Genomic DNA, 16,517 nt, shown 5'->3' with positions numbered 1-16,517 from the left:
GGATGGGATGGAGGATGTGATGGTAGAGGAGGATGGAATAATGGATGTGATGGTAGAGGTGGACAGGAAAGTGGAAGTAGAGGTTGGTGTTAAGGTGGAGGTTGTTGTAGATATTAAGTTAGAAGAATAGGTAGACGTAGGAGTAGAGATGGAGGTGAATGTTGTGCTGGATGTGCCTGTGGAGACAGACGGTATGATAGTTGTTATGGTGGGTGTGTCAGCAGCGGTAGAGAATGGGATGACCGAGGTTATGGTGGATGTGCCAGTAAAGGTGGAGGTGAATATGTAAGTGTTTGTGAAGGTGGAAGAAGCAGTGGAAATAGAGGCAGATGTAAATGTGGAAGTAAAGGCCGAGGTAGAGGTAGATGTGGAGGGGGAGGTGGTAGTGGTGGAATTTGTCACTTAATAAGTAAAACATAACTTTTAAATGTGCATGCTGTCATTAATAATTGGAGTATATTTAAGGTGGGCGACTCTGTTAGGGTATAAGTCAACTATTTTATAAAACTTTTTATATACGAAAACATGTATTTTCCCTACAAAAACTCTACAGTACCAAATTAACTAGTGGTAACCAGATAACTGGAATGACGGTTGTCTTCATACTTTTCATTTTATTTCAAAATGACTCTATGGATTTTGTAATTTGTAACTGATTTAGTTGTAAAAAATTTGAATGAAGTTTTAATGTATAAAATCAATGTACCAATTAAATGCCATGTTTGTAAAATGTATGTACACTATTTCACCAAACGGAGTGCTAGTAAATGATAACAAAAAATTTGAAAAATTGCTGAATATTCTTTTCACAATGAATATAAGAGTGAAGTAAACTATGTATAATTATTCATGTGCCCAGGTATGTTAAGTTAAAGTAATTACTGTAGAACCATTAGACTTGACTGTTAGTTGACGATGTCATACTTACATAGAAATAAGGAAATCAATCCATTCACCTTAATTGTCCTTGGAACAAGCCAACTCAACTAGATTCTTTTTTTCAGTAAAAGTATCTAACTCTTATTAACTTAAGGAAGGACTAGTTTCGCATGTGTTGGAAGTATTTTGGGTCACACACAATACACAGATATAATTGATTTTAACAAATGGGAATAAAAGTGTATAATCCAAAAAAATAAAAAATATACTTTTTTCTGTTGTAGAAGTGAAAGTTGAAGTGATCTCAAATGAAAAGACAGATGTAGGAGTAAACATGGAAGTTGATGTTAGGTTATATGTAGAAGTTAGTGTGGAAGTTGATGTGGGGGTAGATGAAGACGTAGACGTGGAAGAGGAGGATGGGATAGTGGATGTGATGGTAGAGGAAGATGGGATGGTGGATGTGATGGTAGAGGAGGATGGGATGGTGGATGTGATGGTAGAGGAGGATGGGATGGTGGATGTGATGGTAGAGGAGGATGGGATGGTGGATGTGATTGTAGAGGAGGATAGGATGGTAGATGTGATGGAAGAGGAGGTTGGGATGGTTGATGTGATGGTAGAGGAGGATGGGATGGTAGATGTGATGGTAGAGGAGGATGGGAGGGTGGATGTGATTATAGAGGAGGATGGGATGGTGGATGTGATGGTAGAGGAGAATGGGATGGTGGATGTGATGGTAGAGGAGAAAGGAAGGGTGGATGTGATTGTAGAGGAGGATAGGATAGTGGATGTGATTATAGAGGAGGTTGGGATGGTGGATGTGATGGTAGAGGAGGATGGGATGGTGGATGTGATGGTAGAGGAGGAAGGGAGGGTGGATGTGATTGTAGAGGAGGATAGGATAGTGGATGTGATGGTAGAGGAGGATGGGATGGTGGATGTGATGGTAGAGGAGGAAGGGAGGGTGGATGTGATTGTAGAGGAGGATAGGATAGTGGATGTGATTGTAGAGGAGGATAGGATGGTGGATGTGATGGAAGAGGAGGATGGGATGGTGGATGTTATGATAGAGGTGGACTGGATGGAGGATGTGATGGTAGGGGAGGTTGGGAAGGTGGAGGTTGTTGTAGATATTAAGTTAGAAAAAGAGGTAGACGTAGGAGTAGAGATGGAGGTGAATGTTGTGGTGGAGAAAAATGTCACTTAAAAGATAAAATTTTATTAATGCAGAACTTAAAACCTTGATTATCCTTCTGAGATTTTTATCTAATAAGCATTATAATGAGATGCATTGACATATTGTTAAGAATCCCAATTATTTAGTTAAAATAGTTTTTAAGAATAATTCCATGATTTCTGTTAGAATCATGACAATATGGCAATTATGATTAGATAAAGGTTTAAAGGATGCCAAAGTGAACTGGGCAAATACCTCCTTAATAAAGGGTCATTTATTCTAACATAGCCAGTCCTTTTACGTTTAAATTGATGATGGTTTCTGGATCACAAGTAAGCTAAACTTATTGCGATTTGTGGATTACAATTTCGTTAAAAAATCTGGAAAAAAAGAGATTTTTTATTGAAGTGGCTTGATAGAATTAATATAAGTATAATAGAGTAATTCAAAAATAATAGGTTTGAACATGAAGTACCTTCTTGAAAAGTGACACATAATATTGCAGACAAGGTGCAAAGAATAGTACCTGATGTATATGATAGCGTAGAGGAAGATGTAGAGATTGAGGTAGAGATTGAGGTGGAGGGTGAGGTAGAGGTAGAGATTGAGGTTGAGGGTGAGGTAGAGGTAGAGGTAGAGATTTAGTAGTAGTAGTAGTAGTAGTAGTAGTAGTAGTAGTAGTAGTAGTAGTAGTAGTAGTAGTAGTAGTAGTAGTAGTAGTAGTAGTAGTAGTAGTAGAAGAGTCTGGGACTCGGGGTGGTATAATTAAAGTAACAAAAGCATTGTCTGGTTCAAGATTGTATTGCTGTTTTAACATGCTTTTGATATTTTGGATTCTGGCTTTAATCCTTACAATGATAACTTGCAGTTGTACCCTATTCTGTAGAATTTGTACTCTGACAGAGCTGGAAACTATAACTTGAGTATATGAGAGAAATGTTTTCGCCACGGAGAATAAAGTTTCATCTCTTCCAATCAAATCGATGTTGGCTAAAAATATACAACTGTTAATCATTCATATTTGATTTCACCATTTTGAACATTTTAAAAATTTACAGAAATATGTTGACTGATTGCCGCCATTTATAGACAATGCTTATTAGATAGGTTTTCATAATGTCCTCATTTGCATTGTAAACATTCCAGAAAGAAACATCTAATTTCTGGTTCATTTTAAGTTTTGTTTGTGGTTTCAATTTTTAATTATCTTTGACTATTGCTGTACGTGCACATATTTCAATATCATTTACAATGCAATGTAATGGTGACCAACACTATTGTATAATAAAAGTTTTAAAATTGCACTTTATACCATATACAATAGAAAATATTGCAACAAAAGGTTTGGTCAATAGTGGATGATCTCTTAACAGTTCTTTGTTTGGTTCATTTTAATGTTTCCTATTTAGCATGTTCCAAGACTTATTAAACCAACAATTTTTCCAAAAAATTTTAAATTAACTTTAATTCTGGACATTTAAGTAATGAATAATAACCTGTGCTTGTTGTTCTAACCGTGATAACTGAAAGGGTGTTAACTACTTCTAATTCTGTCGCTTTAATCAGGTTTCTCTTCGTTCTAGAAAAAGATTACTTGAGATCTAGGATATACAAAGAATGCAGAATTGGTCGCCAGGTTTAGAATAGAATGATTTGATTAAAAAAAATACACCAGGGGCTAGGGCTGGCCACTTTTGGACTTTTTTAAATCTTTCCGTTCTGTTCTAAAATGAGGGCCTTCAGGTAGATTGTTCATTTCTCGTTCTTTTTTTCCAATAGTTCTGTTCTTGTTCCATTTCATTCCGTTCTTGATGTTCTTAGTCAAAGAATGGTCTATCCCATTCCATTCCGATCTTGGTCAAAGAACGATTCATCCCTGTTCCATTCTTATTCAAGAACGTTTCCATCCCCTGTTCCTTGAAACAGGGGGTGTACAATTTTTAGATTTTTAAAAAAATAATTAATTTTCATAATCAATTTTTCAATAATATTATAAAGATATATAAATAAATTAGCTGAAGGGCCCGGCGTTGCTCGTGGGAAAAAAAAAATTTTGAAGACAAAAAGAATTTTTTTTTTTAAGCCTATCACACTCCGAGGCTACCCATTAGGGTCTATGAAAAATTTCAGCCCAATTGGTCCAGCCATCTCGCTGGCCAGAGGGATCTCCTTCTCGTAAAATTTATGTGTGCAGCTTAATCTTGTTTCAGTGGAAGTACACATCACCATTTACTGTTTAGCAATGGGTTATGGATTCATCTTTAATTGGATGATAAGATAAGATAAGATAAGATAAAATTTATTGCTAAAATAAATGTATCTGTATACAGAACGAGTTTACAATTACAAATTGATGATTATATTAACAGTACAAGTATAAAGCAATTAGGTGGAAAATAGCTCTTGGCTGTTTTGATTATTTTTTCCACCTAATTTTAATAATAACAACAAAATATTTCAATTAAATAGATTTAAGGAGAACGATTAGAGATCAGGGTGCAAATTTATCATATGCAAAATAGTTTATACACTGATTCGAATAACTAGAGTTTAAAGTAATTTTCTGACATGTACACAACAAATATCAAAGCATATTAAAACATATCTAATGCAAAAGATAGATAGATAAATGGTACCCTTTGCAATACTATTGGTTCTGAATTTTCATTAAGCATGTGAATGAACCCTGATTGGATCAGTTACTACTAGGGATGTTAACGTTTTGATTTTTCAGAAAAACGATCGTTTTGTTATGATAAAGACGACGAAAAATCGAAAACGAAACGATCGTTTTTAAAAATTTTAATTTATCATTTAATGAAGATGACTGCTAAACTTCTTGTGGGATAGAGTTCCATTTTCTTGGAACTTTATTAATAAATTTATAAATCTATAAATACTTCATATCTTTGAGAAACCTCTCATGCCACCAGGTCGAAAAATTTGTAAAAAATATTTTATTTAAGAATAATAAACGGGTTTAAAAAACCTATTGCATATATGCTCATCAGTGTATAGCAGAGGCTCTTACAAGGAAAGGTACCTTATATGTCTTTGAAAATTGCTTTAGACGTGCACTTATACATAAATAGTGCAGAATATTTAGATCAAGATCTCTTAACTAATTTCTACATACTTATAACTATAGTATAGACTGCAAAAATTGGTTTGTCAATGTCAAGTGTACGCAGAAATACTGAGTGCTCGGAGGAGTGATGCAGCTCATGCGTCACAACGCATTAAAGTAAATGTAGATTAGCAAGAAATAAAAAATATGGGACAAATGACAATCAGAAATAAATACATGTAGCTATCACTAGTTGCTTAGAATTAAAATGTTTCAAATATGAAAATTTCATATTTGTTAACAATAATAATAAAGAAATTTGCTGCATACTTTGGAAAAAATCGAAAGCTTTTGTTTTCCTCCGCCTTTAAGCAATTTGTATTCGCTTCTTGGGTTTTATTTTCGGGGTCAAGAAAAAAGCTTTAAAAAGTATTAGAAACAGTCTTAAGATTTAAAAATATTATATTTAAATAAGTTACCTAGCAGTTCCGTTTAGGATCATGTCTATTTTAGTTGTAACTTTTTCTAACTTATCCTCAGCCACCTTCAAGGATGTCAAGGTTAGATTCAGATTTTCAGCTGATGTGTAACATTTAGCAATATAACCAATTGATCCATCTTCAAGCTTCTTACATTCAGCAAACTTTTCTTTGCACACAGTTCTGGCGTCCTTTGCTTCTGCTTCCAATTGAACACCTGAATTCGAATTTATCAATATTTCAACTCAATCAGTATAGAACTGTAAATAAGCAGTTTTTAAAGAAATATTAATACAGATAATTTAGACTTACAGGGGACTGCGCAACCCTTTTTTAAAAATGCTAGCTCTTAAATGTAACTTATACTACAACTTTAAATTATAAAAAAGAATAAAGGAATTAAATTCTTGCCACAAACTAGTTTTCTAATCCTTTTATCTTAGCAACCCGATTGTGTAAACCTTTTATATTTCAAACCTAAATTCATAGTTCGACATATCAAATGTCTACAACATTAGGTACAAAGAAATAAGGATTAGAAATCAGTATTTGTGGCAAAGGTTTAATTAATTTTAGTGTTCTTTTTTGTAGACATAGTGTATTTCCAAAGTTAAAATAAACACTTTTAGAGTCGGAAAAACAACATTTTTTATCAGATTAAGATTTCAAGAGAACTGTTGTAAATCGGACATTGCTATCTTTGCACGGAGGGTCACTCTTGAAATTACGCTTACACTCCCTTTAAATTTTAAAAGTTCAAAACTAAAAGTTCATTTATTTGAACTCTCCATTTTGAAAACAAAAACAAAACTGAGCATTGTAGCATATAAACTACACAGTAACTGTATATATTTACTGTATACGATATCTGTGTATTGTATATAAAATCAGTGGGAAAAAACTTACTTAGATCACTGCAGTTTTTATACTTTGCCGGATAGTCGGCAATTTGGCTCACACACGAACATATGCTTTGAGGTTGATTTAAACAATCATCATATTTGGTCCTGTAAATTGTAATCATATAAAATACTTTACACAAAATCTATTCAGTTTAAGTTGAAAAATATCAAACAAATTAGTTTGTTAAGTTCTAAGCTGAAGAAAGACGGAATTTCTTCAGCTTTCGAGAAAAAAAAACTTGTCCTAATTTCAGTGCAAAAAGAACAGTAGCAATAAAGAGTGAAAAGGTGGCGCAACAGAACAATGTTTTTAAAATCTATTTTAAAATTAAAATTTAAGGACTAGAAGGTGCCTTCTTGCGCTCCTAATTTTTCCATGGAGGGAGGGGTCCGTCCTCCTAGTTTTCCAGGGAGAGGGACGTTCCCTCAATTTTCAAGGGGGATGTCGTCCCCCCCCCAAAAAAAAGCCGCCTCTGGTTAAAGAACTGTGAATTTATGGTTATATCCGGAATTTTCAGTTAATCTTATAAACTAATATTATGTATTATATATAATTAATTAGTTTTGGTTCCCCAGATCGTATCGTGCATTTAAATTAACCTTAATTATTTTCATTTTAAGGCCCAGTGCTATACATTTGCAACAATGAAGATGTATATGTGGGCTGTCGTTTTTGAATTATTTTGGTTTTAAACATGAAAAAATCGTTATTTATAAATAAAACAATAGTTATAAAATGTACTAATGGGTGACCCATTTAAACCCAATTGAATAAAAACTGTTTAAACTTGACATGCTTACTTCATATCTTCTCGTAGGTTAACACATTCTTGAACAGCTGTCCTATTGGCTTCTGAACCTGCAGGATTTACGCACTGTTCAGTAATATTACTCTCGCAATAACTCATGTTCAGATAGTGGACCAATCCCTGAAATATATCATGTTCAGATAGTGGACCAATCCCTGAAATATATCATGTTCAAATAGTGAACAAATCCCTGAAATATATCATGCTCAGATAGTGGACCAACCCCTAAAATATATCATGTTCAGATAGTGGACCAATCCCTGAAATATATCATGTTCAGATAGTGGACCAACCCCTTCGTTGAATATTTGAGAAACTCAGTGCATTGCTTTATTGATTTTTATTCATATACTATAATATCATGTTCAGATAGTGGACCAATCCATGAAATATATCATGTTCAGATAGTGGACCAATCCCTGAATTATGTCATGAGTGTATAGTGGACCATTTCCTGAAATTGCTTCTCAAAATCTGATAAATGAAAAATTACCTTTTGTCCATCTTCTGTGTCATATTGTCCACCACAAATGGGTGTTCCATTCGTAACAGCTTCCTTTTCACCAATAGCATGTAAGAGAGCTTTCATTGAAGCATTTAGGAAGTTAGAGGTGTTAAACTTCTTCTCTAAAATTAATAAATTTATTTTCCTATTATTTGACTTTATTTATCAGACATTCTGCCTTGGTCCTGGTAGGTTGACTTTTTATAAGGAAAACTTAATTTCGTGGAAAAGCTGGGGTTCTAAACGAAATCTTTACAAGTTTGCTTTTAGTACAGGTCGCAAAATGCAGCAATGGAAGAAGTTATTGTAAAAAATTACAGTTCTTTAAATGGAGAAACCGGCAATGAATGGTAGTTGAACTGAGAATGTAGTATCTTGGAAAGAAATTTTAGGATTCATTTGAGACATATAAAAAATTTAAATGATGTATAATTACTGAGTTTGAGCGCAAAGTCGAAGTTCAAAATCATCCATTTGGGTAAAATTTTGAGAATCGAATTTTTTAAAATTATTAAATAATGACGACAAAAAATGTATAAAAAATTACACTATAAACTAATAGGATGTTTAGAAACATATTTCTCAACAGAAATTTGTGACTAAACCAATGTAAGAATCAATATTTCTTTTCCATCATTATATTGAATTTCTTATTCTTTACGAATTTGTTCGCAGATTTCTACAAATTCTTCAAATGTCGTCTTTTCAATAAAAATTCCAGAAAGTCTACAGAAAATGTTTATGAACAATGAGAGATTACAAAAACTAATAAGGGAATAAGATTACTTATTTTCGTTGATAAGAGTTAATTTCTATTTCTTCAACCTTTGAACCTGTTCCTAAACAACTAATTAGTTTACTGTAGAATTTTTGATTTTGCAACTCGACTTTGCGCTCAAACTCAGTAATTATATATCATTAATACGTTTTATATGTCTCAAATGAAACCTAAAAATTTCTCCACAATACTATATTCTCAGTTCAACTACCATACATTGCCGGGTCACTCCCTTTAAGGTTTGAATATTTTTCAGTGAATGCCTTTAATGTCAAACTAATGTTATTTTTTCGTAGATAGTTGTAAAGCCATCGGAAAATCTTCAAAACATTAAGGTTTAAAATATGGATAAAAAATAGACCAGTATCCAGCAATTAGGCAGTCGAGCTTTTGACAAGGAATCGGTCAGAATAAAAAGAATTTAGGTGATTTTTTTTAGGTTTTTAAGTATTTGCTCCTGAAACACCCAATTTTGCTTTTGTTATATTTCATAAATAGATGATTTTAGGTTTTAGGCAAATTCTTCAAAGGAATAGAGTCCTTTGCCACAAACTCAAATTTTTGCAACCTGATGTTATAAAAATAATAAGAAAGCTTACCAGTTATCTTTACAAAATTCTCATAACGTTTGAACCTCTTTTCCGCATTGGCAAAATCTCCTTTAATCCAGAATTGCAATTTTTTCAAATTGTCCAAACAAGATTGGTTGATACATCCTGCAACAGCCTGTTTCATTCCATCCTTGGAACAAGATTGGTTGATACATCCTGCAACAGCCTGTTTCATTCCATCCTTGGTTTTTAACACACTTTTCCCCTGTCCAGCGGCAACTAACTTCTCCGTTCTAAACAGCAGTTTGTTCTTGTTTGACTCCCTTTTCCCTCGAGAGCTTTTTATAATCCCGCTAGGAGAAAGGTCTTGGTTTACTTCGTTCATTCTTTCAAATGTTTTAGAAGGTTTTGTTTCATCTCGGACAATCCTAGTGTTATGATTCAAATCAAGACGAATGTACTCCTCCTCCTCAACTGGCTGTTGGGAAAATTGAAAGTTTGATTTTAGTAGAGTTTATTTTTGTGTTTATTCCTAATGTTTTTTTCTCGTTTTTTTTTGTATTTTTTTCTGCGATCTTGGAAACACTGAAAATTGTCAAAATCCGAAAATTTATTGCAGAAATATGATTTAAGACTAACAACAATCAATTGGTTCGAATGCTCAATTTCTTCGTCGGGTTACACTTTTAAATTTGGGCTTCACATTCGAATGAAACAAAACTTATCAAAGTATATCCGATATGAATCTAAAAAAATCAGTCCCTCAAAATCCACAACACAAAGTTTAAGCTAAAAGTGAAGCCAAAGAAAAAAATATGGAAAATACTAAAATCTTATATACTTGATAAGCTAAAATGTGTTTAAGCTGTTCCGTGGTTTGAATATCTTCAGTTGCACTTGACGATTTTTCAATTTTTACTGGAAATTTTTTTTTTAATAAAAAATAAAATGAGTCTTTGCCACAAACCTTGATTTTCTAATCCAATATACCTACCTCTGCCTCTTAATGTCGTAGAAGTTTGATATTTCATACTGTGAATATTAGATCAAATAGTCTATGGGGATTAGAAAATATTATTTAGTGGCAAAGAAACAATTCCTTCATAATGATAACAAGTAAAAATATAAAAACGTTCAAAATTTCCTTGTTTTTTAGGAATCCACCATTGGCTACTGTGCTGAGAAACAACAACAATAAGTTTAGCACCAGCAGTGCACGTTCTATATGATCCATGGTATCTAAACATGATCCATGATATCTAAACATAATCCATGGTATCTAAACATGATCCAAGGTAGCTAAACATGATCCATGATATCTAAACATGATCCATGATATCTAAACATGATCCATGGTATCTAAACATATAATCTATGAAATCTAAACATGATCCATGGTATCTAAACATGATCCATGATATCTAAACATGATCCATGAAATCTAAACATGATCCATAATATCTAAACATGATCCATGATATCTAAACATGATCCATGGTATCTAAACATGATCCATGATATCTAAACATGATCCATGATATCTAAACATGATCCATAGTATCTAAACATGATCTATGATATCTAAACATGATCTATGGTATCTAAACATGATCTATGGTATCTAAACATGATCCATGGTATCTAAACAACATGATCCATAAAATCTAAACATGATCCATAATATCTAAACATGATCTATGATATCTAAACATGATCCATGATATCTAAACATGATCCATGGTATCTAAACATATAATCTATGAAATCTAAACATGATCCATGGTATCTAAACATGATCCATGAAATCTAAACATGATCCATGAAATCTAAACATGATCCATGATATCTAAACATGATCTATGAAATCTAAAAAATCTAAACATGATCCATGATATCTAAACATGATCCATGAAATCTAAACATGATCCATGATATCTAAACATGATCCATGGTATCTAAACATGATCCGTGATAGCTAAACATGATCCATGGTATATAAACATGATATCTAAACATGATCCATGGTATCTAAACATGATCCATGAAATCTAAACATGATCCATAATATCTAAACATGATCTATGAAATCTAAACATAATACATGGTATCTAAACATGATCCATGATATCTAAACATGATCCATGATATCTAAACATGATCCAAACAATCTGCATGATCGATGATTTGTGCTAAGCATGATCCATGCAAAATATGTGATTCCTTATCTAAATGTGGTCCATGCTATAATCTACATAATCCATACAAAACATACAATCCATACAAAACATACAATCCATACAAAACATACAATACATACGAAACATACAATCCATAAAAAACATACAACATACAAAACATACAATACATACAAACATACAATCCATACAAAAATTACATTCCATACAAAACATAAAATACATACAAAACATACAGTCCATACAAAACAAACAATCCATACAAAACATACAATACATACAAAACAAACAATGCATAACAAACGTACAATCCATACAATAAACGTACAATCCAGCATAAAAGTCAAACAATAAATACAATAAAACTGTAATATCGGAAGATGACCGAAAGCAAACAATAAATGCAATCCATACAATCCATACAAAACATGCAATACATACCATACCTTCAATCTAAAAAACACATATGATCCATACAACATATACAATACCTGCAATCCATACAATACATACAATCCATACAATACATACAATCCATACAATACATACAATCCATACAATCCATAGAATCCATAAAATCTATACAATCCACACAATCCATACAAAACATGCAATCCATACCATACCTACAATCTAAAAAACACATATGATCCATACAACATATACAATCCATACAATCCATACAATCCATACAATACAAAATCCATACAATACCTACAATCCATACAATACATACAATCCATACAATACATACAATCTATAAAATCCATACAATCCATACAATCCATTCAATACATACAATCCAAAAAATACATATGATTCATACACCGTATATAATTCATGCAATCCATACAATCCATACAATCCATACAATCCATACAATCCATACAATCCATACAATCCATAAAATCCATAAAATCCATACAATACATACAATCCATCAAATAAATACAATCAATACAATACATACAATCTATACAATACAAACAATCCATACAATACATACAATACATACAATACATACATTCCGTACAATATATACAATCCATACAATCCATACTATTCATAAAATCCATAAAATACATACAATCCATACAATCCATACAATCCATACAATCCATACAATACATACAATCCATACTATTCATATAATCTTGGGGACACAAACATCCCCGTTTATTAACTTGATCTCCATTTTTCATGTCCATGATTACCATTAAAAGGAAAAATGTAAAAAATGTTGCCGCTTCGCGCATATAATTTTACTCAATCAACTTTAGCAACGTAACATACATAGATTTTACCCAAGAATCCAATTTTTTAATGCAGTAGCGTACTTGCACTATATGTCAAATTAAGTATAAAGCATCTTCCGGGGGGGGGGGGAATAAAATATTAAAAGATCAAGATAATTAAGAATTAAATTTTAAAAAGTAAGACATTTATCTTTTGTCTTTATTTAATGGAGTTTGTAAATGCCAGAAATGAATGGAAAATGCAAATCAAACCCATCTAAAACCAATAATTTGATAACATCATGATATTTTTCTAGGGGGGTGAAAAAAATTCTAGGGCCGGGGGGGGGGGTTAAAAAAATTCGCCGCGCTTCGTACCCCCCTACAGAATCCTTATTTACGCCCCTGGCCATACAATACATGCAATCCATACAATATATGCAATCCATACAATACATACAATCCATACAATACATACAATATATGCAATCCATACAATACATACAATACATCCAATATACGTAATCCATACAATACATACAATCCATACGATACATACAATATATGCAATCCATACAATCCATACAATATATGCAATCCATACAATACATACCATCCATAAAATACATACAATACATACAATCCATACAAGCCATACAATACATACAGTATAGTCAATCCATACAGTATATTCAATCCATACAATCCATACAATGCATACAATACATACAATCCATACAATACATACAATCCATACAATTCATACAATACATACAATCCATACAATATATGCAATCCATACAATACATACAATCCATCCAATACATACAATCCATACAATCCATACAATCCATACAATACATACAATCCATACAATTCATACAATACATACAATCCATACAATATATGCAATCCATACAATACATACAATCCATACAATACATACAATCCATACAATATATACAATCCATACAATACATACAATCCATTCAAAACATGCAATCCATACAATACATACAATACATACAATCCATACAATACATACGATCCATACAATCCATACGATCCATAAAATATATTCAATCCAGACAATGCATACAATCCATACAATACATACAATCCATACAAAACATGCAATCCATACAATACATACAATCCATACAATACATACAATCCATACAAAACATGCAATTCATACAATACATACAAACTATACAATCCATACAATCCATACAATACTTACAATCCATACAATACTTACGATCCATACAATACATACAATCAATACAATCCATATAATCCATACAATCCATACAATACATACGATCCACAAAGCCATATGACTTTATAAAATAAAATACGCATATTGATCACTAATGTGAAACCAATACAAATGATCATACAATAAAAACGATCCATACACATAATGTAATTAATACATATTATATTTACAAAACATATGATCCATACATATTTTACAAATATTACATAAAGTTGTCGGTCATTATAGCAATATAATGAAGACGACTTTTTATTTAAGTTTTAATTGATAACTAGATTTTTTCGAACTACATATTTACAAGCAATTATTGAGAAGCTTTTTTACTTGACAGCTTCTCTTGTTTCCATTTTGTTGTGTATCCATGCTGTTTAAAAGCTTGATATAAATCAAAAATAAAATCGAAAGTGGTCTTCATTATATAGATAAAATCTCCTACTACCGTAGGATACTTAAATTAGGGAGGAGTGGCTGCTCTCAGGGTTTTGGAACTTCTCCCAGGGTTTAGAGTACTCCCAGAAATTTGGTGTTGGTCCCAGGGTTTAGGAGTAAAATGTGGAAATTTATCTGACTTTTTATGATTAGTCCTTTAAAAAGGGTACTTTAAAACCGAAAAATGAAAAAAGCGCTCTGCTACACTATTTTTAATGTCTTTGTTCAGATGTTTGCAGGGAAAAAAATCGCAAATTTTAGTTCAAGTAGCCTGTTTTAGCTTTCACATTAAAAATTATTAGTAAATGTAAAATAAACCTCCTTTTTTGAAAAAAAAATTTTTCGTCTTAAAAAATCTTTAATTGATTGTTGCCATTAAAAAAACAAATGTAGAATTGTTCTATGTCAAATTCACAGCCTTTTTTTGTAGCGCAATATTTCAAAAATCTTCAAATTATTGAGATATCTGAGGAAAACTATGTATAACAGTAAACAAGGGTTAGCAGAGCTCTTTTTTCACTCCAAAACCCCGGGAGCAACTCCAAAACCCTGGGAGCAACACCAAAACCCTGGGAGCAACTCCAAAATCCTGGGAGCAACTCCAAAATCCTGGAGCAACTCCAAAACCCTGGGAGCAACTCCAAAATCCTGGGAGCACTCCAAAACCCTGAGAGCAACTCCAAAATCCTCGGAGCAACTCCAAAATCCTGGGAGCACTCGAAACTCTGGGAGCACTCCAAAACCCTGAGAGCAGCCAAACTTCCCTTCTTAGATCATTACATCTTTTTCCTATGCACGATTTTCAACCATTAACAATAGGTCTTTAACTTAGGTCCCCTCTCGGAGACACCAAACCAAAAAATTTTAACCCCACTTTTTTTGTTCTCCCTGATGGAGTCATAAACAACCTCCCGTATTGTGAATCCATTTCAAAAGTTAAACAAAGAATATTTTCATATAAAGAATTAATGACTTTCGTTAATAATCAATTGTCATCTTATTTCAGAAGTTTAAAAACGTCTTTTAGTACTGTTTAACAATTGTTAACCCCTTTATCATCCGCTATTAGATCGTAAGGATTTTTTCATTATAAACATTCATTATAACATTTGTACACGTTATCAATATATGTAATTTTTTTCAGGAAATAAAGAGAATTTTTTGTTATCGATTTTTGATCATTTGTTGTGTCTCTGCTGTTATAATCGGGAAATGTTGTTGGGGAATATATATCCTTCAACGACTGATTCCAGCGGGCCTATTATCATTTCATCTTGAGAATCTCGATTTCAAGCCGTCAACAACGATATATACAAAAATACAATACATAAAAAAAAGTGAATAAACTTGATCCATACAAAACAATACATTAAGTAGAATCCAAACGATCCATAGTATGTTGAAAAAATGTATACATTATATTTTACAATCCGTACAATCCATGATATTTAAAAACAAATTATGCCACCCATAGTACCAAGAAGTAAACTATCTATATGATACAAATTATCTAAACAAGGTCCATATACAAACTATATTATTTAAACAACATCCAATAAAGTCATACAGCGTGTTTATTAAATGCCTATACACGGAGAATTTAATCAATACAATAAACCAAATTCATACAAATCATTGTTTATAAACACGATCCATGTAATTTTTAACATCTAATATTGAGTCCTATAGTACATACAATTCATAGTATTAAAATTATTACTATCCCAGTCCAAACGATACATATGAATAACATTTATGCCCGGTTCCTTGTTTTCAATAAAGCAAAAAAGTAAAATAAAAGTTTTAAAAAAGTATATATATATATATATGTTTTTGTAAAAAACTCAAAGTTTGTAATCGCTATTTCATTTATATGCGATTAAACTATTTTGATAAACCTGATATGTTAAACTTCGCATATTTCAAAATTGTACTTTTCTATCAACAGAATTCAAAGTTTGAAATATTAAAGGTTTCCGATATCGGGTTGCAAAGATATGAGGATTAGAAAATTAGAGTTTGAAACAAAATTTCATTTCCTTCCCTTGTGCTTTGCCTCAATGCAGAAAACTTCATTTATTTAGAAAAATATGAAAAGTGTAAAATTGTCTGTTAAGTTTGGTGTTTTATAATTGTGTATAAATTAATTGTTTAATATAATGCTTTACCTTCAGCGTACTAAACTGTTCTGAACTGAAAAGATGATCTGCCCAGGTGTTATAGAGC

General features: G+C 32.1%; 2 protein-coding genes across 2 annotated transcripts in view; both read right to left on the bottom strand.

Moving 5' to 3' along the window:
- Positions 1 to 2,698, bottom strand: part of LOC111699250 (uncharacterized serine-rich protein C215.13) — a gene marked incomplete in the record, with an annotated part of 5,278 nt that extends 2,580 nt beyond the window's left edge. The window contains 2 exon segments of the mRNA XM_023469863.1: positions 1,520 to 2,084; positions 2,586 to 2,698.
- A 4-nt stretch (positions 2,699 to 2,702) lies between these two features.
- LOC111699246 (uncharacterized) lies at positions 2,703 to 16,517 on the bottom strand (the record flags this gene model as incomplete). The annotated part of the gene is made up of 9 exons (XM_023469858.1): positions 16,460 to 16,517; positions 10,295 to 10,389; positions 9,199 to 9,628; positions 7,810 to 7,943; positions 7,309 to 7,436; positions 6,512 to 6,612; positions 5,606 to 5,822; positions 3,556 to 3,638; positions 2,703 to 3,049 (listed from the first exon to the last, which is right to left on the bottom strand). Coding segments are annotated over exons 2-9 (1,530 nt in total), but the record flags the coding sequence as incomplete, so codon positions are not given.

This window comes from Eurytemora carolleeae, unplaced genomic scaffold (assembly GCF_000591075.1).
Source record: "Eurytemora carolleeae unplaced genomic scaffold, Eaff_2.0 scaffold269, whole genome shotgun sequence".
Taxonomy (NCBI): Eukaryota; Metazoa; Arthropoda; class Copepoda; order Calanoida; family Temoridae; genus Eurytemora; species Eurytemora carolleeae.
The sequence above is the reverse complement of the archived record's forward strand: the minus strand, read 5'-3'. Positions and strand labels throughout refer to the sequence as shown.